At 34.2% G+C, this 25,241-nt stretch overlaps 1 protein-coding gene across 1 annotated transcript in view; it reads left to right on the top strand.

The window, feature by feature from the left end:
• Positions 1-25,241, top strand: part of ctnnal1 (catenin (cadherin-associated protein), alpha-like 1) — a 144,664-nt gene that overhangs the window by 88,887 nt on the left and 30,536 nt on the right. The window contains exons 5-6 of the mRNA XM_056479946.1: positions 20,359-20,448; positions 21,818-21,988. Coding sequence (XP_056335921.1) covers positions 20,359-20,448; positions 21,818-21,988 — 261 coding nt within the window. The remainder of the gene's footprint in view (positions 1-20,358; positions 20,449-21,817; positions 21,989-25,241) is intronic.

Genomic DNA, 25,241 nt, shown 5'->3' with positions numbered 1-25,241 from the left:
AAGGGTTAAAGGTGAAGGATGTTGTTTTTATGCTACTTGTGCATTACTAGTGGAATTACACTTCTTTGCACAGATTATTCTTATCCTTAAAGTATTTCAGTAATTAAAATGGATGAAAAAGCTCACCAGTTAAGAAGCGAAAAGATTTTGCATTATTCTTTTCTTCAGATTTTGTGAGTTTACTTAACATCTTATGCATGTGTGTCTGTGTATATATCAGCTACACTGTTATTACACTGTGTTTAACTGTAATATGAACTGGTTTTTACTGTAGGACAGTTAAGCAGTATGTTACTGTAATTTACAGTTGCATTGTGAGAATTACTGTGTATTTTACAGTAAAGATATACAATACTATAAGTACAAACACAGCAAGGTAAATGATGCTGTAAATGTATTTGCAGTTTTTTGCTGTAATTGATGTACAGTAAGTTACTGGTGAACTGAACTGTAATATGAACTGAGTTTTACTGTAGGACAGTTACGCTGTATTTTAAACTTGCACTGTGAAAATTACTGTACATTTTACAGTAAAATTATAGATTAATGTAAATAAATATACGGCAAGATAAATGGTGCTGTAAGTGTAAATACAGTATTTTACTGTAATTGATTTACAGTAAGTTACTGTAGATTCTACAGGAAATTGCTAACAGTGTAAATTGTTACAGTGTCTAGTAAATAGAAAACTAGCCAAATACTTTTTATAAATATTATTACAGAGACAAAGATTTAAAATCACACTAGAACTAAAATAAACTAACATCCTCAACCCCTGGGACATAAAAGTGTCTAGTTGAAAAAAGTTGAAAGTTTCTTAACCTGAAGCCGATGCTGAGGTTGGAATCTGTGGACAAAGTTTTGCTGAGAATGCTTTAATTCCTCTTCGTCTTGCTGTTCAGGGACCTCTCTGCCTTTTAAAAAGAAAAAAAAAACAGATGGACAGCTGCTTCTGAGCTACTCGATGCTATAGTACTTTAAAATAATGAAGTGCATTGAGAAGAAGCAGATGCATACTAAGGCTATGTCTTTAAAGGGCATTGGTGCAAAGATCTCAGTGTTTCACCCTTTGCCTCGGGCTGTGTCTCTTTAAAGCAGAAAACTCTCTGAAAGGAACTGGCTGAAAATGCCAACCGCTCAGGACAGAGCCGCGTCTCTAGTGACGTTCAAGGGATTCAGCTCTAAGCTTCCACAAAGACTCTGCATCAAAGCTCAGGAAAGACACAGCCAACAATCCCCTCCAGAAACAAGAATGCTTAATTTTGACTGCTAAACAGGGGATATATATATATATGCCCCTTTTCATAAGATGAAATGTGTTAAGATGAAGATAAGATCAAATATTTTCATAAAAATCAGGTGTGCCTAAAAGGCTTTTGTTCATAATACCCCACAGATCATTTATTATTTATTTAACATATCCAGCATATGTTTTACACAGCGGATGCCCTTCCAGCTGCAACCCAGTACTGGGAAACCCTCATACATTCTCAAATTCACACACACACACACTACAGGCAATTTAGTGTATTCAATTGTCCTATAGGCCATGTCTTTGGACTGTGGGGGAAACCGGAGCACCTGGAGGAAACCCACGCCAACATGGGAAGAACATGCAAACTCCACACAGATATGCCAACTGGCCCATCCGGGGCTCGAACCAGCAATCTTCTTGCTGTAAAGCAACAGTGATAACCACTAAGGCACCATGTTGCCCCCTAAAAGGGATAGTTCACCCCAAATTAAAATTTACATAATATTTCAGGGATTTTTAGTGACAGAATTGTCATTTTTGGGTGAACTATCCCTTAAGCTTTGGCATTGACTAGTTCTTCAGTAACTACATTTAGCTGAGCTTCATTAGTGAAGCAGTCCAGCACAAAATATATTGTGTATTATAGTAATATATTACTTTACTGACTGAAATGGCAGTTGCTGCAATAGTGCTGTTTGTGGAAATGTGTGAATTTAAGGGGGGATAAGTAAGCCACCTGGAAGCACTTTGTCCTGCGTATATATGGCTGCTTGCCTCAATATGTAAAAAATATAGAGAAAAATAGTTCTGAGCCACAAATAGATAATATTAATTCATTAATTAAATGCAAAGCTGACAGAAATAAAACGGATGAATGGAACACACACTAACCTATGCATTATTCACTCAGGATTAGGGTTGGGAATTGCAACCGATTCCGATTTTCATTACTAAATGAAGTATTGCATTATTTACAAACCATTTGCATTTAAGAGTAGTTGGTGGTTTTTAAGATAATTCAGAATGAGTTAGTAGATGATTAATAAACTATTGAAATTAACATTTATATATCTTAGTGTCCAGGCATATAGGAATTGTTACTATGTATGCTAATGCTTTAAATGCTTTATTAACTCAACTTCATGCTGTTTTGTGACCTAATCTAAAGTTAGGACTCTTTATGCTTTATAAATCCCTAATAAATCACAATTAAAGGCTCAGTATCAAATGAACAATAATCTTTGCAATCTTACCTAAAAAATAAAGTTACTGTAAGGTTTAAACATTGCTGAATAACAGGAGTGTCAAAATACAACATAAAACTGGATAAAACAACAGCAATATAATAATTTAACAATATAATAGGATGCAATATTTAAACTGTACAGTAATTTTATTTTAGATTAGGTTGCAAAAATTTATTTTTCATTTAAAGTACAGTTTCACTTGTGTATTCTCAAATGAATAGAAATGAATAATGTTTTTTGTTCTTTTTTACTATTTAGAACTGAGTCTTTAATTGTCATTTATAAGAGATTTATAAAGCATAAATAGACCTCACTTTAGATTAGGTCACTTAACTGGATGAAGTTGAGTTAATAAAGCATTTATTAACATACAAATGTACTGTTAGTAAATGCCTGAATAATAAGAATTATAAATGTTAATTTGATTAGTTTATTAAACATTTACTAACTCATTCTAAATTATCTGAAAAAACAACTAACTATGTTTAAATAACTAGTTTGTAAATAATGCAAAACTTAATTTAGTAATGAAAAATAAATCACTAACAAAGTATGAAAATACATTTATGAAGCACATTATAAATGTGGTTTTTAAGTCAAGAATACAGCATTTGTAGCTGCAGTTATAAACCGCTTATTAGCGTTTATTAATGTAGAGTTAATGCTTAACAGATAACGAATTCACTATTTGTTAATGCTTAATAAATGGTTCATAGTGTGTAGCTATTATAAAGTGTTACCGAATGTTCTTTTTTTGCGGTCCCGATATGTTTAATCTTTTTCTTTTGCAAAATTCTTCTGCCATTTTCCAGATTTTTAAAAATCTTTATTCTTTTCAAACCGAAAGCCATGCAGCTAAATTGGTGTTTTTCCATAGGCTACAGCTTTGTGAAGGTTTTATTTCATGTTTCTTTAATGTGCTGTTAATAAATACATTTTATTTACAGCAGCATTCAAGGACGCAAATTTAGAATGGAAAACGTGGCATGATGGTGTTACATGTGAATTTGTGTTTATTTTTTTTCATGCGATCAATTCTTGATTCTTTGCATAATAAAATATACGTAATTTAATTACTTTGGATGTGCTAAAATATTTGTCAAACGAATTTTATAATAATTAAAGCATAAACATTAAAAACTGTAAAACATAATAAAGTAGGTCTAATAGATCGGAAATAAAGGAAATCAATTATCTATAATTTCATTATTTAATGCATAAAGTAGTTTAGTTTATTCATAAAGTGTGTTTAATTGACCTGGAACTGTTAATAAGGACTAGGAATCGTTAAGAATCGAAATCGGTAAGCGGAATCGAAATTGGAATCGGAATCAACAAAATTCTTACGATACACAACCCTACTCAGGATGGTGTCAAACAATCAAAAAACAGTGATGTGACTGACAAGCATACATATGAAAGTGAATGTATTCACTGAGGGTCAACGTAATCTGAATGTAGCTGGATGAGTCTGTGTTATTGGATCAGTGGTTGTTATCTGGAAATAACATACCTTGGAATGTCATGACTGAGCAATCAGTATCAAGTATTTGCAGATACATAACATCCTCTTCCTTCCTTTTTTTCCACATGGTTGCAGGAAAAAACTTTACTTTTTTACTAGGTTGCCCGTTTTTTCAGATTTTCTAGGTAGATAAATGCACCAAGGATCCGATTATAGCACAGGGAAAGGTGGAAAAATTCATATTTTCATGATACGTCCCCTTTAAATTGGAGATGTAAAGCAACAAACCTGTAAATGTGTGCTTTGTGGTCAGTCAGATGAATATGGATAGGTGTGCACAAACTAGCAAAGCAATTTTGCCCACAATGCAGCGTTCAGCACAAGACACCTTGATTGTTGAAACCGCCGTGAGATTTAACAAAGAAAAACTGTCGGATGCAATCAGGATGGCGTCTGCAGATAGACAAATGTGTCATTGAACGCGGAAGAGAGCTGTTTTCCTTCACAAATTACTCTCATTTGTGTGTCTGAAACCCCTCTTTCACTTCGCAAAGCGCCAGTCTTTCCGTCTCTCAGAATAACACTGCTTTATTGAGGCACGAGGCAGAGAGCGGCTGTTTATCAAGTGTCCTTTCAGCACGTTCCAACTGGGACATGAGACGCTGACCCTGCCACCCTTCCCCAAAAAAAGCCCACGCATAAAGTTGTATTTGTGTCGGGACGGGGTTGTGTGTTAGTGGATGCTCACTGAGGAAAGAGAGACCTATATTGATGTTTTAAAAAGTGACCTCCTAGTATGATGGACTGCTTTGTAAATCATGAAATGGTGTGTGACCTGATGTTTTAATGTGCTCCGAGGTTGTTTTCTGAGAACTGGCACTTTAATGAAGGCTTGCTGGTTTATCTGGAAGTGTTTGTGCGTATTTGTTTTTACGTGACCTTAAGTGTTTCCCACAGGGCTGCTTACAGTTTCAGTGCTGGTGAGGATTTATGTTCTGCGGCATCGATGTTTTTCATAAAATGTAAAGTGTCCCGAAAGTGTCTGAATACTCTTTGTGGCCTATTCTAGTTATCATATATATATATATATATATTTATTTATTTATTTATTTATTTATTTATTTATTTATTTTTTATTTTTTATTTTTTATTTTTTTAAGGACAATTTTAAATATAATTTTACATTTTAAAAGCAAAAAAGGTTTTTTGTTGTTTTTAAATATGATCATTTAAAAGGGTAACATGCCAAAAAAAACAAATGTGTCCATTGGAAATCTCCTAACATTCCTGACTTAACTGCAGTTATTTGAGTAAAATATATTTATAAAGTCTTAAAATATTATTTTGGTTTAAAGTAATCGTTTTTCATGTTTAAAATATGATTTATTGTTGTGTTTAAAGCTTTTGTCATTACGCTACTTCAGTGTCTCAGAATCATTCAGATATTATTATTAAATGCTGGATTATTTCACAAAGTTTTTATTATAACAGTCTTGCAAACACGTTTTATACCATTTCAAATATATATTTTTGGTGCGTGCTGTATAAGTGCACATGCAGGACTCATAATTGCATAGCATAATTGAGTACAACCCATTTTGAAAATGTCAATATTCACTGAGAAATGGATACAAATATTCAATGTATTTTAGTGCATTTAAACAAAAAAGATTTATTAAACATATATTTATTAAAATAATAATTTAGTCATCCAACATATTTAGAAATTGAAATAATACAATTAAATACAAGCAAACAATTTCAACCAAATGTTTGTATTTTTTGTTTTTTTGCTTCTCTTGATTTTATTTTCCCCTTTTTTTTTTAAATGTATTTATTATTTTTCTATACCATATACATTTGGGTGTACTAGATTTTGGAGTGTTATCGTAAGTCATTTTGTTGGATAAGCTCCAGATTTGGCTTCAGTACTGACTAATTTAATGTATCAGAGGATGATAGAGTATCCAAAATCTATACTCAAGTAAAAGTACAAGTACTTGCTGAAATTTTACTCAAGTAAAAGTTAAAGTAACGATCTTAAAAGTTATTCGAGTAAGAGTGAAAAGTATCTGATAAAAAAAATTACTAAAGTAAATAGTTACTAGAAAATCTTGTTTTATATAAATGTTTTATTTCACTCTATATTGTTTACCCATAGTGTAAACATCTTAGGAGCCCCAAAATCACCGTAGATCCCAGAGGGTTAAAGGAGCGAGTCAACATAATGAATAGGTCATCCTCATATGACGCCCTTTACAAACTGCACAATAAGGCATTTCTAGACAATTCCTGGCATGGGAAAAGTTCTGGTTGTATGTGACTTCTGTCTTTGTATCATTATAATTTTTTTCTTCCTTTTATTTATTTATTTATTTATTTATTTATTTATTTATTTATTTATTCTCTCCTTTTTTATATATTGGTTTCATGTGCAGTAGGCCCACAAATATATACCTGTAGTGTGTTTTTGTTATATCCTGTCATGTATTGAAAGAAAAACAATAAAAACTCGAATTACAAAAAAAACAACAACAACAAATTTGTCTTAAAAATGTTTTATTTTTGTCATTCTTTGTTAAAGGAAGATCAAAATCTTTCAAATGTTTTAATTTTGTCACACAAAGATATTTTTCTTTTTAAACATTCAAAACTATTTTTTGGATGTCCTCAAATGGAAACATTCTAGAACGGCTATAGTTTTTATTACTGTTTTGTTCATGCTAGTCTTTAAATCAGTTTTTTTTTTCATTAATACTCCTTAGTGCTTTTCACATGAAAATATTTAGCAGCAGCTGTTTATAATATTTGTAATAAAAATAAATGTGTCCAGAGAAAAGCAATTTTATTATTAGAACTTATTCTAAAATAGCTTTGACATCCCTTTAGAAATCGAAGTATATAAATCTAATTTTTTTTTAATTAAAAAATAATAATTCTTTTTTTCTGTTAAATAAAAAGTGCTAAATTAATGGAAATTTTAAAGTTACATAATTATTGTGACATACACTTATAAAAAAAAAACTAGTTTAATTTTAATATATTTTAATTGATTATTTTTTTGTTGGCAAATAAATAAAACCTAGTAGTTTGCAGGATAGTGAAAAAGTACAAAGGTTTAAAATAATTAATTAGTAACAATTAATTAGTATTTTAGGGCTGCATTACTATCAAATAGTATTTTAATATGGCGGCACATGATTTATCAAATAAACTACTGTTAAACTGAAATTTTGTCATTTGAAATATGTATGAAATTTAGTGCATAGTTGGCCCATGTTATGCTAAAATATATATTGTCAGGGTTAAGAGAGAACTTCATGTGCACGTCGTGATTTTGCCAAGCACAATCACTGGATTAACATCTATGTTGTTCCTAGAACATCTTTTTTGTTTGAAAATGTAATCCATACCTATTCCCTTCTCCTAACCCCAACCATAACTGTAAATTATTCCCAAAATCAGAGGGGGAGAAAATAGTTTAATAACACTCATGCAGAAGTGCATTAACCTAACCATGAGCCTATATATATGTGCACTTCTCCTACATTCTGCTTTGTTTTCCAGGCACAGGGATTGCTCAGCTGACGGATGTGTCTGGTCTGGAGCAGTGTGAGGGTGATGGCCGCAGCACTGTATTCAGTGACAGGACCGGCATGGTGAAAGCTGCCCGCATGCTGCTGTCCTCCGTTACCAAAGTCCTGGTGCTCGCTGACTGCATCGTTATCAAGCAGATCATAAGCTCTCGCAACAAAGTAAGTATTGTCCACTGTGTCCAAATACTTGTGCACTGGCCTTTACAATCACTCCAAATGACACTCATGCTTTCCTGTCAAGTACAAGAGTACATAGACACACACACACACATACACACACGCTGGTGGTTGCTTTCAGACGTTATCTCTGCATGCCTACTGAAGAATATATTTAGGGTCCTGCTGCTTTGGAGATAATTGAAGAGACACGACACAGGAGTCCTGTCTTTTTTTAGCACCTATATTTTTTTTACACACCTTTTTAAAATAATTTTTTACAACACTTTTCAACAAAAGGAATAAGCACTTAAACATTTATATTTACTAACCCCATCCCTTTTTTTTACAAAACTAAATTAACAAATTAAGTACTTTGATGTTTGACATAATCTCAACTGAAATGTGAAGAGGGTAGGACTTAGTGTAGCTCCTCCCTTAAAAAAACAGCCAATAGCATTTTGTTTTATCGCCGCTCTGCCAGTAAGAGTGATTGAGCTCAAGTGCATCAAAAGAAAAAAAAAATTGAGAAGCATCTTGAAGGGGCGGGGAAAGTCAGATACTAGAGATCATTTGATTGGTCAAGATTTGATGAGAAACTGAAGTATGAGGTGACATAAATAAAACCATTGATTCATTTAGGTGGAAGTGACAAATTACAAGCTTTACATGTTTATATCAGTTTTACATCTTCAAAACGCAAATTGTCACTGTTTTGGAGCATACTAGCTTATAGATTTCTTTAAAAAAAACGAACAATACTGGTGCTAACATCTAAAAAAATTATTTTAATTTCATGGGACCTTTAATAGAGTTCATAAATAACCAAGCTTAGGAAGGAAGTAAAGAAAGGAAGAAAGAAAGAAAGAAAAAAGACAGAAAGAAAGAAAGAAAGAAAGAAAGAGAAAAAGAAGTGGCCATATCTAGGTCAAAATTGTTATTTAATTAAGTGACATTGTAACATTTTATATTGAAGTGGACATAGCGAAGTCAAGTTTTGGTATTTAAACAATTAAGATTGTAACTTTATAATCAAGTGGACACATCAATGTCAGATTTTTGCAAAAGTTTCATTGTAACATTTTGTATTCAAGTGGACGTATCAAAGTACATTTTTGGTAGCTAAACTAGTAACATTAGCTACGTTTCCATCCACCTATGGATATGCACATAAAAAAACAGTTGATGGAAACGCCATGATGGCCATAACTTTTGAAAATGCTCATAAAAAAAACTAATGCCCATAACTGAGTAGGATAAACTTTTTATTCGATAAGAAAAAATGCGCTTAAACTACGATGGTAACACTTTTACTGAACAAATTCCAGTATACGCATTTAAAAAGTCATGTGATTTTGTTATAAGAGATAATGTGATGATAAAAATGTGCGAATGGTCTGGCCAGCAGGCTGAGCACACTGTAAAACATCTGAAATGTTGTTTTGGTCATTCTAAAATGCCTTAACCATCTCAGTATTAGTGTTGTTATATTATTATTGACCTCCAGAATCAAGAGTATTTGTGTCTGCGTCTTACTCCTTCAAACGCCACCGAACATTCACTATGTGTCAGGATTGCCTTCTGAGGCGAAAGTCTTTTATTAAATGAAGAAAAGATTCACGCAGCTTCTCTTATTGCTGCAAATTCTGTTTTTAATGTTGATATTTGGCACCAGATAATCAGGAAGTGATGATTTTATTCACTTTGACACATTGGATGGAAAAACTGCTTTATTTGCATGTCTTTTTTGCAATAATCCAATTTTGTGCATAAAGTCAATTAGCATTTTTGCATGGAAACATAGCTAGTGCTATATCCACCTTAATCAAAATGTTATGTTACTTGTTTTCTTAAAAGATTTTACCTTTGAGAAGTCCCCTTGAGTGCAAAATGTTACAATGTTACATTTTAACAAAATATGACTCCGTTATGTCCAATGTAAAATATAAAATGTCACATTTAAATTTTAGTAAATAAAATTTGACTTTGATATGTTCAATTGAGTACTACATTTTACAATGTTACATGTTTAGTTAACCAAATGTGACTTGCATATCCACCTGAATGTCACAAAGTAAACATTAACCTAATATGCAACATGTAACATTTTATACTCAAGTATGGACATATCAAAGTTAAATGTTGCCAATTAAACACGTAAGATGTAACTGTACGTGTAAGTGGACTTCAAAGTCAACTAATTATGTAACATTGTAACATTTTTGTGTTCAGGTGGATACATTAAAGCCAAGTTTTGTTGGCCAACAATGTAACATTGTAACATTTTGTATTCAAGTGGACGTATCAAATTTATAGAGTTAAAGTGACCAATAAGGGTGCTTTCACACCTGTTTTGTTCCGAAACAGGGATTAAAATTGTTACAATGTTGCACTTTGTACTTGGTTCGGTTCGCTTTCACACGGCAAAGTTTCGAAACGGACCAAAAAGCTAAAACAAGTCATGTGCGAGTAAACTCTCATCACATTGGTCAGAGTTTCCCAGTTTATTTTGCAGAGTCCTGCTCAGCTGTCATGCGTCCTTTATTTTAATTTATGGCAATGAGCAACAAGACATTATAAGCGAAAAGCTGCGCTTTAATTTTGAATGGTGACATCCACAGACATCGTCACCAAGTATAAATCAGAGGTAAGACTCTCCCTTGGCTAGAACTATGCATTATAGGCTTTACATTATAGAGATAACCGATAAACCAAGACTGCAGTTCGGTCAGTTTTCCTAACGGATAAACAGCTCTGGTTAATAGTTCAGCATGCTTTCACTTTCGTATTTGACATGAAACGCACATTCACCGATAGGAATGATGACATCCCGTCCTTATCATAATTCTCTCTTCATATACGCCTGTTACATATCCATAATACACTGCAATATAGCCCATAGGGTGCTTTCACACCTAGACTTTTGTTTCGGAACCAGCTGTGATTCTAAGTCTCCAAGAATCACAGCTGGAGAATTGCAGGATTTAGGTGTTGTTAGGAGTTTGAGTTTTGAGGGCAAAAGTCTGCAAAACTAAAATCTGACATCACTTCAATCAGTGCAAACAGTTTAAGAGCGTTAAAAGAAAAAAAGCCTCTACTCTCATACAAAATTAAACACAAACTCTTATATTTCTGTAAATAATTTGAGCAAAAATCTAAAAAGTTTAACAATAAAGACATTCTTTATAACCTTTTTTAAAAACTCATATTTGACAATGATGCCAATATTAGAGGAGGACACTGTGGGTTAGGGAAGGATAGACTTTAAGAATAAAATGCCAGACTTGGAAATAACAGAACAGGTTGGGCTGTACCAGCTGAAGAAGACCTGTCTTGACATCAGGACAGTGAGGGAGTAGACAGTGTGTGTGTATATATATATATATATATATATATGTATATATATATATATATATACACGCACGCACGCACACATGCATATATATATATATATATATATATATATATATATATATATATATATATATATATATATATATATATATATATATATATATATATATGCATGTGTGCGTGCGTGTGTTTGTGCTTTCAGATCTGGAGCTAATCATGTCCAGTTAGTGATGTTTGAATGGCCATGCAGCACAACAGCTCTCCATTAGAGAGAAACACAATTGAATTTGTCCCTGACCATGCCTGATAACGCCTACTCCTAGCAGGCTAACCTCAAATATAGGCCTCTCTTATCAATTTTCTCCAATGTGAGCATCTTGGCTTCCGCTGAGCCTCTCGGTACATAGGAGTTTGTTTTCTTTATAAGCACAGTGTTTGTGTATGTGGCTTTACATGCAAGATTGCTACTAATATGTAATGTAAACATGGTATGGGTGATTGAGGTTATTATTATTTTAGGAAATTGTCTGGCTTACAATTAACATTAACTAACTATTTATTATTTAACAAACTATTTAAAATAATACAGAATTATTATTCTAATATTATGATAAAAAATATTATAATAAAAATTGTTTTATCATAATATTAGTAAGTGTTAGATTTATTAAGCTTTTAGATGTATGCTAAGTATACAATACACAATATTAGATGTATTATTCTTTTATACTATTACATTTATATAATGTACAATATACAGATATAATATAATAATATACAGAATAAACAAATGTATTAAAGAGACTCTTAAACTTGATTAAAACATTTTTACAAAGTGTGTGCAATGGTAAAATGTAAATGCTGTACAATAAAAGCAAACTTTAAGGTGTGAATAATAATGATACAGTAAACCTCAAACTGTAAACAAAACGAATTATGATAATCAAATCTGAGAAGTAAAGGAACTAGCCATCATTATTCAAATACATACTGCAACATTACAAATTGTGAAGTTGGATGGCTACATTACTCTCTATGCTAAACATTATTCCAGATGGGGTGCTAGTAGCTGGGATGCACAAGAAAAGAAATCAAAAAGCCACTCTGGCAACATCCTTAGATCCTCTTTTATTTACAATCTCCTCATGGCTGCTATTTGGCACTCATTTTCGTGTTATTCTGACTTGAAGTTGTGATGACAACCTAAAACTTGCATATTAAAAGCGTAACTGCGTGGTTTGCATGGCCTTTGCACTTTGCGCTCCCCTGGCGTTTCTATTAACTGGTTGATTATCAATCGTTTTTTCATAGGATTTCAAACGGACAAACCATTGCTGCAGCTCTAATACAAGTTTATAAACCGAAAAGTAAAAAGCACTGCAGTGTTTGGATGCGCTGTGTTTGTCTGAGGTAATTAGTCTAAAGTTATCCCTGAAATGTGTGTATTCCATACAAAGTGACAAAACATTAACTAGGTGTGCCTGGAAAATGCGTGTGCATTACTTGTGCATTGCTCCCTATTTGTACTGCAAGTTACGCACCTGCATTGGAAATGGCCAACTTACACCCTAAGCTTATTGGCATTCCTTCCAAGGTGCTCACTTAGCAGCCACATTTTAATAAAGCTATAGCTCTTCATATTGAGACTTCATACCAAACTATTTTGTATCATCATTGACAATGTGGTTCGATCAATAAATACCGATACCAATTTTATCGCCCAGCCGTATATTATATAATTACATCCGAATGAAGTCTCTTGCTTCTCATATTCTAAATAAACTAAAGATATTCAGAGGAGGAGATTTCACACATCAACACATTCACACACTGAGCTCAGATTTGCCACGGTGGCTCTGTGCTCTCACTGTGTTTATATCAACAGTTGTCTCAGTTGGTTCTATTTTTATTTCTTGCAGGGAATCTTAGGACAGACATCTGAGATAAAGCCAATTTCTAAATAAAACACAAACATCTCCTGAGTTACGAAAGCAACCTTTACAAAGTGTGTCTTTTTTAAAATTCTCAGTGCTGTAGCTTTATTTGTAAACACATGTGTTGTAATGTATGTGCGCAGGTGCTGGTTACCCTGGAGCAGCTGGAGAGAGTCAGCACTTTTCAGGAATTTGTCCAAATCTTCAGCCAATTTGGGAACGAGATGGTAGAGTTTGCCCATCTCACAGGAGACAGACAGAATGTAAGTGTCCACACACACACACACACACACACACACACACACACACACACACACACACACACACACACACACAATCCCCCTGCTCACCCTCCATCATTCCTTCACTTCACTTTCTCAGATAATCAAACGCTGATAAGGACAGTTCCTGTGGCAGATGTGTAGAGCCCGTGTAGATTTACACCGTGCATGATGGGAGGAGGGAGATAATAGAGGGATTTAAGTTCTAAGAACCGAACTGAACTGCAATTTCAATCAGCAGCTCTCAAACCCCACTGATAAAACCCTTTGGGGTAAGAAACACTCGACCGCGGTGCAGAACAGATGGATGGGGGGGGAAAAGATAGCAGTGCTCGCTAACAAGAATCCAACATTTTAAGGCTCATATTGCGGGTTTACAACGCAAGCATATTCAGGATCAGGGAATTGTGCTGTCTTAAGTATTTAGGCTTTACAATTTTCTGCAATTAGAATTTGTTGTCAGTGCTTTTGTTATGAATGTTGGTATTGAAGGAAACCTATTATGCTCCTTTTTGCAAGATAAAAAAATAATTCTCTGACGTCCTTAGTGTGTATGTGGAATTTCAACTCAAAATACCTAACAAGAATATTTTATAACTCTTTGAAACTTCTCCTTTTAGGCTTTCATCCAAATTGTGCCATTTTTGGTGACTGTTGCTTTAAATCGAAATGAGATTGTGCTCCCAGCCCACTTTTCAGAAGAGGGCGGAGCTACAAAAATGCCCAGCAGATTCAAAACAGGACAAACGTTATCTACTGTCAGTCGAAGTGTTTCTACCCACTGTTTTTATCAAGGGTAATTATAAAAATAGGATGAATATGTTTTTACCAATAGAGGCTGGCTATATTCATACACTTTTGCCACACAACTGTGTTTAAAGCATAGACTGTAAAAGACATGAACGCAGTATTCGTGATGTCACCCATAGGTTTCCTGAAGAGCGCAAATGAAGCTACAAGTAGGCGTGGCCAACTGTTGCCATTTTGTTCGTGCATCATCGTACCGACAAGGGGCTGCCTTAAAAATAGGCAGAAGGCAGAGCGTCAATGGAGCTAAAGATGCCTGCTAGCATTTTGCTTAGACAGGATTTTCTTTGGGAGAAACACTTTGTTTGTGTTGAGAAACTCGTTTGTGTTCTGACCACATGTGCTTGGTTGTACATTATATCAATAAAGTGTTTAGTCATTTAAAAACACTGTTGCAATACATTAAGACACTAAGCATTGTACTTATGACATTTTTCTACAGGAGGAAAATGTGAATAACTTCCAAACACTCAATTATAGTCTGTGTTAGTAAATGCAAGACTATTTATGAGATCCAGGCATAAAACTGTGTGACAACATTTCAGATGACTGTTCTGTTGCCTACAGCTAATCAATCTGTCAGATTCTGGAGTGCATTACTGGTCTAAAGAAAATTTAAAATGATAAATGATCTTAAATAAAACAAATACATTTATAGAGATGGAATATAAGTATATAATTTCACTCAGCTGGGAAATGGAAGCAACTTGAATGGAAAAGTGCACACAGCATGCCATATCATTTGATAATTGTAGAAAATAATTCTAAAAGGCAACTGACTGTGTAAAGCCACATAAAACAAAACAAAAATATTGTATATGCCGAGTTCAGCGGCTAATTAGCCGGAATCAGCTGAGGTGAAGTTACTGCGACCAGCAAGACTTAGCTGTCACTTAAGTGGCCATGCCTTTAATTATGCAGATTTAATATAATTTAATAAAAATGAAACAGATGAGTTAAAAAAAAATTCACTCCCCTCACAGTTGTCATGAAGGGTAATATTAGCTATATGCACCAAAACCATCTTTTGTACCAGGCTGTAAACATGTTTTTATCAGCAGTAAAATTGGCCAATTTAGCATTGCAGTCAGTGAACATCTGGACTTCCTGGAGCCAGCCCCCAAAGGCGAGTTGATGAATTGCAGTTTCAGTTACTTCCGTATTGCTTTACGAGGGAGAGCGGGAGTTTGAAATAGGTATGAGACAGATCAATGATGAGACAAAACACGAGGGTGAGTTCTTGCAGTCTTTAATGAAAAATATTAGAATGAGTAAAATTAACAATAGTGAGAAAATATATTGACAATAATGTATATAATACACTAATAATTATAATAATAATAAGGGTGGCAACACGGTGGCTCAGTGGTTAGCACTGTTGCCTCACAGCAAGTAGGTAGCTGGTTCGAGTGGCTGGGTCAGTTGGCATCTTAGTGTGGAGTTTGCATGTTCTCCCTGTGTGCGCATGGGTTTCCTCCAGGTGCTTCGGTTTCCCCCACAGTCCAAAGATATGCGCTATAGGTGAATTGAATAATAAGCTAAATTGGCCATAGTGTATGTGTGTGAATGCGAGAGTGTATGGGTGTTTCACAGTGCTGGGTTGTTGCTGGAAGGCCATCCGCTGCGTAAAACTTATGCTGGATAAGTTGCCGGTTCCTTCCGCTGTGGCGACCCCTGATAAATAAAGGGACTAAGCTGAAGAAAAATGAATGAATAAATAAACCACTAGTTAATAGTGAGAATTGGTAATATTAAAGTATTACCATTAGTATTTTGCTTTCTGAAAACTGATTAATTTCAATAAAATGCTAATTGTATGGGCAGCCATTATTTTTAAGTAATCACTAAAAAAGAAGGGAGTCTGTGTGCATTTACCTTTCTTTTATAGCGTTTTTAAAAAGATGTGTTTTTATGAATGCAAAGCTTTCATCTTAGCTTTCAAGAATAGTTTAAGCTTGTATTTGTTATTATTGAATGAGGTCAACAGCTGTAACACACTTTTGTAGAAATGTTGGCTTAATTTAGTTTGTAATACACTAATAAACGGTGTAATACTTGGCAAACTGGCCCAATATTAGTCCTGTTAATTGCTCTGTCACCACTTACATTCATTCATTCATTCATTTTCTTTTCGGCTTAGTCCCTTTATTAATCTGGGGTTGCCACAGCGGAATGAACCGCCAACTTATCCAGCATATGTTTTACAGCTACAACCCATCACTGGGAAACATTCATACACACTCATTCACACATGTACACTATGGACAATTTAGCTTGCCCAATTCACCTATACCGCATGTCTTTGGACTGGAGCACCTGGAGGAAACCCACACGAACAAGGGGAGAACTTGAAAACTCCACACAGAAATGCTAACTCAGACTTCTGGTCACGTGAGCTATGGAGTAGGATGTTTTCGCTTGGAGGTCCTGCGGAATTTACAATTCTTTCTGAATTAATGCACATTTTTACTTAATATGAAGTGCCTGCAGATAAACTGAGTTCATTTTAAACTAATTCTGTTCAACAAAGATAAAAACCAAAGGCAATTAAGAGGCTAACGCGCAGCCATCGCAACAGCGGCCTGCAACAGCTAACGCATTCTCGGATGAACGTGATACAACCATGGGGGGTCAACAGACTGAGCTCGAAACGGCTTCAGGCGACATTCAGACTCTTAAAACTGAAATAATTTCATCAGTATGCCGGGATCTGGCAAAAATATTTCGCTCCAAACTATGGTCCGTGCTAGGCGATGACTTATCGACCATCAAAAGTGAACTTCAAGCCGTGAAGGCGGAATTCTCTAACACGATGGTATCAATCTAAACTGAAATGTCGACACTGAAAAGCACAGTGAAGGATATGGAATATTCTCTCTCCACATGTTCGGATGAAATCACTGTGCTACATGAAAAGGTTGACTCTCGTTCGGCTATTGTGGTAAAACTAGAAGAAAAGTGTGACAATTAGGAAACCAGATCTCGTCGGAATAACTTTAGGATTATTGGTGTTCCGTAAGACAACCCTTCAACTACTGTAGCAGTCTCCAAGTTGATTAAGGACACTCTCAACATGGATAAAGACATCCTTATTGACAGATCGCATCGCACATTGCAGCCAAATGGGCAGCGACCACGAGCTATTGTGGCAATGCTGCATTATTATTCGGACTATGTTGAAGAATTAAGGCACGCACATGAGATGAGATGGTCCGTGTTGGTGACATGAGAATATCTATCTTTCCACATCTCACTGACAAAACAGCACATACCCGATCAGCCTTTAATGAAGTCCGCCAGCTCTATTCCTGTAGTGAAATTTGGATTTCTTCATCCAGCAAGACATGTCACTTATAACGAGGTGGAGAAACAGTTTAGCTTGCTGGAATTGGCTAGAGAATATGTCAATGCCATCAAGCCTCCACAGAGCAGATGAACTGCTATATGAGTGACTAGGTTTGACTTTGTCATTTGAGAAATGCTAACTGACCCAACCGAGGCTGGAACCAGCGACCTTCTTGCTGTGAGGCGATTGTGCTACTCACTGCGCCACTGTGATGCTCTGTCACCTCTTAAAGTAGAGGTAGTATTATACCATCAACCAACAGACACTGGTTTCAGCTGATTTTCATGGCTGTTTCTCTTTCTAAGGCCTCCTCCAGGGTCTCATCCTGATTAGGAGAGCGCTAATATGAATATGAATGACATCGAGAACTGATAGGAAAGGCTGTCCGGATTCAAGCAGGAAGCTTCTGTACATGTTTGATAATGTTTCACAAACACGTCACGTTCCTATCTCTGCAGAGCTTTCCTGCCAATCTGCGGCCTCCATCTTTTCAGTTTTATTCAGAAGAACATAATAACAGATAATCACTTCTCCTTTTGTGAGCCGTGGCTCCCAGCCGGGGCGAGAGAGATCAGGTTCCTCTCATTCTCTCCGTCATGCACACACACGGTCTGTCAGTCACAAATCCCTAATGCCTGGCGGCGCGCTGAGTGAGCACAGATCTATTGAGTTATATTCCAGCTCGCGCGCTGTCGGCGGAAGGCGTTATGTCAGTGCGATCTTTTCCAAGGACCAAATTTACCCTTTCAGTCTCAGCAAGACCTTGGAAAACAAACATGGAGGGTGAGTTCTGTGGATCTCCTGACAGTCAAGAGAGTCTTTTAAGATTCAAGTCAATTGCTGTTGATGTGGTGGGAAAACATACACTTTATTACAGTCCACACGATGAGTTAGTGCTCAAGAATGATCAGTGGGAAAAGAATGTAGCTGGGCTCAATGTAAGCTTCATGGCAAAGGCTGTGAATACTTAAGTACATGTGTTTTATTTTTAATAAATTTGCAACAATTTCAAAACATTTTTTCACATTGTCATTATGGAGTATTGTGTGTAGAATTTTGAGGAAATACATGAATTTAATCCATTTTGGAATAAGGCTGTAACATAAAAAATGTGGAAAAGGTGAAGCGCTATGAATACTTTCCTGATGCACTGTACATAGATTTTAATGTATTATTACTTGTCTATAAATCATAAATGGCATAGGACCTCAATACATGACAGATATGCTAACTGAATACAAGCCTAAAAGATCACTCAGGTCATTATGATCAAGTAAATAATAAATTTGATTCTGCCTTCAGATACTAAGCTGCCTGCTGCTGGACTCCGCTTCCAGAATTGATCAGATGTGCTCCAACATTAGGCATATTCAAGTCAAGACTTAAAACACATCTATTTAGCTGTACCTTTACTGAATGAGCACTGTTCTATGCCCAACAGTTCGCACTATTATATGTTTCTTATCTTTTTTTATTCATTTAAAACCTGTTTTAACACATTATATTATGTTTTTAATAAATGTTATACTTTTGATGTTTTTTTTTTAAATTTTTTTTTATTTTGGTTTATGTATAACACTTTGAATTACCATTGTGTGTAACACGTGCTATATAAATAAATTTGCCCATTAACAAACTGTTTAAACAATAAACTACTAACTTGCTGCTTATTCATAGTTATTAAGATAGCAGTTGGGTTTGGGTATTAGGTTGGTATTAGGTAGGTATAAGTACAAAACAACTGTTATAATAACTAATGACTTAAGAAGTCAGTAGTAAATTCTAGTGCACTTTGAAAAAATCTGTGTTCCACACAATCGATTTGTGTTAGCACAACATAAAGGTATTAAATTAACTTGTTCGTTTTTACAAATTTAAGGGCATTGAACAGTTAAGCTGTCCTCAAAACAACTCAAGAATTGTGTTGTTTCAGCTCATTTTAAATAAGTAAACGTCATTTTTTGAGTGTGTGAACTGTGACTTAAACTAAAGTGTTACCGAAATTATTGTTTTTACTCCTCATAAATTTACAGCTATAGGGTGTCCTCAAAGTCAGGGAACCAAAACATGTTTCATCACTTGCTAATTTCTCTTATAAGATTTATTATTAAGGAATAAAGCTGCCAAACACAGCCAATACATAAAAAATAGTTTTATAGATATTTATTATAATTAGTGATGGGCAAAGATTAATCGCATTTAAAATAAGAGTTTGTTTTGATATAATATGTGTTTATTATATATAAATATTATGTATTTGTAATACCCACACATACATAAAACAAAATAACTTTTTTTGCATCGATATTTAAATTTAAATATAATTTCTTTCATTTAAATTTGATGTAAATTATTTTCTCAAATACAGTAAATGCATGCATGTATTTATATATACAGTCAAGGCCGACTGTATCCATAAAGTATTAAATTATTCATAATCATTTCGAGCTTGACTGTAATATACACAGACATTACAAACATAAATAAGGTCAAAACGAACTTATTATTAAACTTATTTTGAATGCGATTTAATTGCAATTTAATCTTTGCTCAGCACTAATTATAATATAGTGATCCTCTGATTTGATGATAAAAAACTAGTTTAAATGAACATAAAAAAATCTACAATAAGATAATATTTAATAATAAGTGTAATTATTAATAATAATTGTACATTTAATAATAGTTGTAATAATTTGACATTTATTTTGAGAATTATCGATAATGACTGATATCAAAACTTTGTCTAATATCTTTACAAAATTTTTGCACTGTGTAATTTCTGCATTGATTGTTGCAAGCAAAATATTTTATCCCTGAAGTCTTCTAACCGAAGCTGTGATTTCTGGATGCCTGAATGCACTCGAGGCATTGCATGTTTTCTCATATTTGTCTTGTGGATTCTTGTTTTCCTCAGGATCTGAAGGATGAAAAGAAGCGAGCTCGAATGGCTGCCGCACGTGCTGTGCTGGAGAAATGCACCATGATGCTCCTCACAGCCTCCAAGGTAGGTTTGTGAAAGAGAGAACTGTCTGCTGTCTATAAAATGTTAATGCCAATGGTTCTTATGCAGTAACCTCACATACACATTTTTATATGCATAAAACTTGTGCATGAATGCTGTGCAGAAATCATATCTAGAGCATCAGAGAAGTTATGCAATCCATAATAGAAAAAAATGGGTAAAGCGTTTATTTAAGTACCAATTCTCACTGATAACTAGTGGTTTATTACCTGCCTATTATAAATATATTGGCTGTTTATTAGTGTTTATAAAGTACATATTCTGCATGAGCTTATTCAACATCCCTACTCCTACCTAAAACCTGACTACTACTTTATTAACTATTATTTAGCGGCAAATTAGGAGTTTATTTAGGCAAAAGTTATAGTTAATGGCTTATTAATAGCAAGAATTGTTGTGAAAGCAAAGATGGGTTCTGTGCTGTAATTTACTGTGCAACATGGACGCTTTGTTTAGAATTACTGTGTTTTTTTTATCACTATGAGAAGGTTACAAACCAATTACGAATGGCAAATCGGTCAAAATGACAGACATCAATTACGGTAAATCTTCGGTTAACGTGACCTGATATCCGATATAGCTATGACACAGTCATCCTGTCTAAAAAAAAGTATTTTTTTAAATAGCTCCATCACTCATGTTATTTACCGCAAATCAGGTTAGGCATCAGGTTAGGATATGACACACTTGAACATGTTCTTTACAGTCAGAGATTAAGCCAGAATACAGAGTTAAAGTTATATTAATTTGATGAACTAATATCCATACTAACCGTGCAAAAACTTTATTAAAGAACAAAGTGAACTATTTAAACAGAAGAATTTTTAATCAAAGTGGTTAGCACTGTCACCTCACAGCAAGAAGGTTGCTGGTGTGAGTCCCTGGTGGGCCAGTTGGCATTTCTGTGTGGAGTTTGCATGTTGTCCCTGTGTTCGCGTGGGTTTCCTCCGGGTGCTCCGGGTTCCCCAACAGTCCAAAGACATGTGCTATACTTCAATAATTCAATAAACTAAATTGGCCATGTGTGTGTATATGTGAGAGTGTATGGGTGTTTCTCAGTACTTGATTGCAGCTGGAAAGGCATCCGCATTCAGCTGTTGTGACCCCTGATTAATAAACGGACTAAGCCAAAGGAAAATGAATGAATTGTTTATTGATTGATTGATTGTGTGAACTATCCCGTTAAACATTTTTCTTGCATTATAGTTCTTGCTTGTTCATTTAAAAAGTGCTGTTTCTATTCTTATCCCCGGAAAATAAAGTGAAGTGTAATAACATCCTGTTTACATGTCAAGTTTGCACCCACACTTTTTCTGTTCCTCAGCAGTTTTTGTCACTTTTTCCCTCTCAGACTTGCCTCAGACATCCAGACTGTGAGTCGGCGCGGATCAACAAAGAAGCGGTCTTCCAGCGGATGCGTTTAGCGCTAGAGCAGGTTATCGAGATTGTGACGGACACAAGGAGCAGCGGAGAGGCCAAAGCACTTCCTGTCAGCATCTACGCTGGGATTAAAGACTTTAAGGTGCACAGCCAGGGGCTCTTAGATGAATATCTTGGTGGATAATAATTTCTCTCTCTCAAATTCAAATTTAGAAATCCAAAATTGCTTTATTGTCATGACAAGTGTTGAAAATGTATTGTCAAAGCATTTATAAAGTTAACATTATAAATAACATATACAGTGTGCGTATATATATATATATATATATATATATATATATATATATATATATATATATATATATATATATATATATATATATATATATATATATATATATATATATATATATATATATGAAGAGTTCAGATTCAAAAACCTCTAAATCCATCTGACCTCTTTATGTAAATGAGCATTTTCTATCAGGCTCCTCTGATTAGGCTCAGAAGTTTCATTTTATAGGTAATGAAAAGGTTATTAACTTGTAAATAAAATAACTTTTATTCATGTCACTTTAGACAATTCTTTGGTTTTTAACAAGATAGACTTTCTTTTGCGTCAAAACCAGCTAAATCCACGTCTGCTTTTTTTGCAAAAACCTCTAAATCCACCTATTGGGGCAAGACAGTGTAATTAGCTGAAAAATCACTAAAGATGCAATTAGAAATTATTTTGCCAAACATAAGATACATTACACAAACCACCTAAAATACATAATCTGTCAAGTAAGTAAGTGTGATAAACCAGGGAAAAAGCAGAAGGAAAATGAATGAATGAAATCTGTCAAGTAAGTGCAAAAATCAATAACATTAAAACTGACATTAAATCTAAATCCCAAATATCAAAAATGACAACAAACTGTTAAGATTTATTAATGTAAGTAGAGCAATGTAAACATTGTAAACTAAGCTTGGTAGATTCAAATAATGTAGTATAAAACATTATGAAACATCAATATCTGTGCATTGTCCTTTAAAATAAAAAGCTTATCAGATGTATTGGTATTACGAAGTAATACAAATAATGTATAGTTTAATACATTATATTTGTCTTTTAAAAAATAGCTTAAATTAGCAAATAAAACACAAGTTAGGCCTACTCGGCAAAAGGGTATGTCTATCAGACAATTTTAGAAGCTTTCATTCATTCATTCTCACCATACTTAAGGTTTTGGTCTCTTGTTTATCCTCATAGCTTCCATGTGGGATAAAAGAGCAGCATCTTAACAATGCAGTTACCGTTTAATGTATAGTAAATCAGGCTCATTCAAAGTAGCATCGCTGCGCAAAAACACATTATTAATGCATGTTCTGACTGTACAGTGTGTTTTCTTTTTCTTATAGTGCACAGAGTTTTGAGGTAAGGCGCGTTTTCATTTGACATTCACTGACAGTCGGACAGGCTCATCCAGTTCATCAAACTCTCTTAAAATCGAAAGTGGAATAAATCAGTCTCCTCATGAAAGCCGAAGTATCAGCACGCTGCTACATTGAAAACATTTGATTCGATTCACGCCTTCTGATTGGTTCTCGGGATATAGCAGCTTTTGCTGTGAAAGTTAGCGGCTTTTGCATACAAACTGTTATTTCTGAATGAGCTAACCCTGAGATTTAGATGATTTGAAGCAAATCTATTTGTTGAACATGTACTACGTGCCTAAAGCATTCACTCAATGTCGTTGTCTCTTTTTTGGCAGAAGTGGTGTTTAACAGTAGTAAAAATATTAACAAAACAGAATAAACTGTACATACTAACTATAAATGTTATTATCTCTCAAATTCAAATTCAATTTAATTCAATAATTGCTTTATTGGCATAACAAATGTTACAAATGTATTGACAAAGCATTTATAAAGTTTACATAAAAAAAGATATAAATAAATTAAAATAATAATAATTAAATAAAAAAATACAAAATAATAATAATAAACTTACATTTAACAATCAACATTAATGGATGTTAGATTATCTCTATCTAATTATTGATGTTAGAGTTTGTGTAGCCTAGGAATGCCAGAGATGTGAGCATCTGTTTTCTACTTCTGGATTCTGCAGTGATTACATTCTCTATATATATGCTTTACATATTTTTTTGTTGGCCTGGATACTTAAAAAGCCCAATGAAATATAGAAGTTATTATCATCTGCAGAAATTAACAATAGATTTGTTATAGTAAAAGTGTGGTAACCATCTTGTTTTTGACAGATTGATTACCAGTAGTGTAGTTACACGCCATAGTTAAGCGTAACTGTCTGGTTGCTGATTTTTACTTTTTTTTTCTTGCATTATAAAGTTATTTAAAATAAATAAATATTTATTTTTTGCAGACAAAACTGATTTATTTTGCATCACTGATCTCATTATCTCACTAGATGTTTGTGTGTATATGTATATCTATATGTATGCACATTTTTATTTGTGTGGATGTGCATTTCTGTGTGTGTATTTTTAGGACTTATGTCAAGGTTTGTACGGCTGCTGTAAATCCTGGAATTGTAATCTAATGTTTTTAAGATTTGAAAAGTGATTTTGAAAGAGATTTTGAAAATTTGAAAATGTAATTGTGTTGTTTTCATGTGTCTGTGGATGTACAATGTAGCATGATCTCCCTTTTTTTCCAAACATTACATTGCAACGATATTCCTTAACATACTATACTATAACAGAAAAACACTTACCAGCCACTTTATTAGGTACACCTTTCCAACTGCTCGTTAACGCAAATTTCTAATCAGCCAATCACATGGCAACAACTCAATGCATTTAGGCATGTAGACATGGTCAAGACGATCTGCTGTAGTTCAAACCGAGCATCAGAATGGGGAAGAAAGGTGATTTAAGTGACTTTGAACATGGCATGGTTGTTGGTGCCAGACGGGTATTTCAGAAACTGCTGATCTACTGGGATTTTCACGCACAACCATCTCTAGCATTTACAGAGAATGGTCCAAAAAAGAGAAAATATCCAGTGCTATATTCATCATCATCTCAGACTGCTATATTTCTAGTACCTTGTTTAATCTATGCCACGAAGGATTAAGGCAGTTCTGAAGGCAAAAGGGGATCCAACCCAGTACTAGTAAGGTGTACCTAATAAAGTGGCCAGTGAGTGTATATAGATATAATATGATGAAGTATGTATATGTGTGTAAATGTGTAATTTGCCACAAATGTGAAGCGCTGACAAAGTTTAAAAATACACCAGGAAAGGGCTTGAAAAGTGCTTAAATTTGAGTTTGGAAAAGGTGTAAGAACCCTGATATTAGGACACACATTTGTATAATGACATGGGTATTATAAGGAGAATGTGACTTATAAGAACATTGTCCATGT

This window comes from Danio aesculapii, chromosome 19 (genome assembly GCF_903798145.1).
Source record: "Danio aesculapii chromosome 19, fDanAes4.1, whole genome shotgun sequence".
In the NCBI taxonomy this organism is placed as follows: Eukaryota; Metazoa; Chordata; class Actinopteri; order Cypriniformes; family Danionidae; genus Danio; species Danio aesculapii.
Note: the sequence above shows the minus strand (reverse complement) of the source record. Positions and strands in the feature narration are given on the sequence as shown.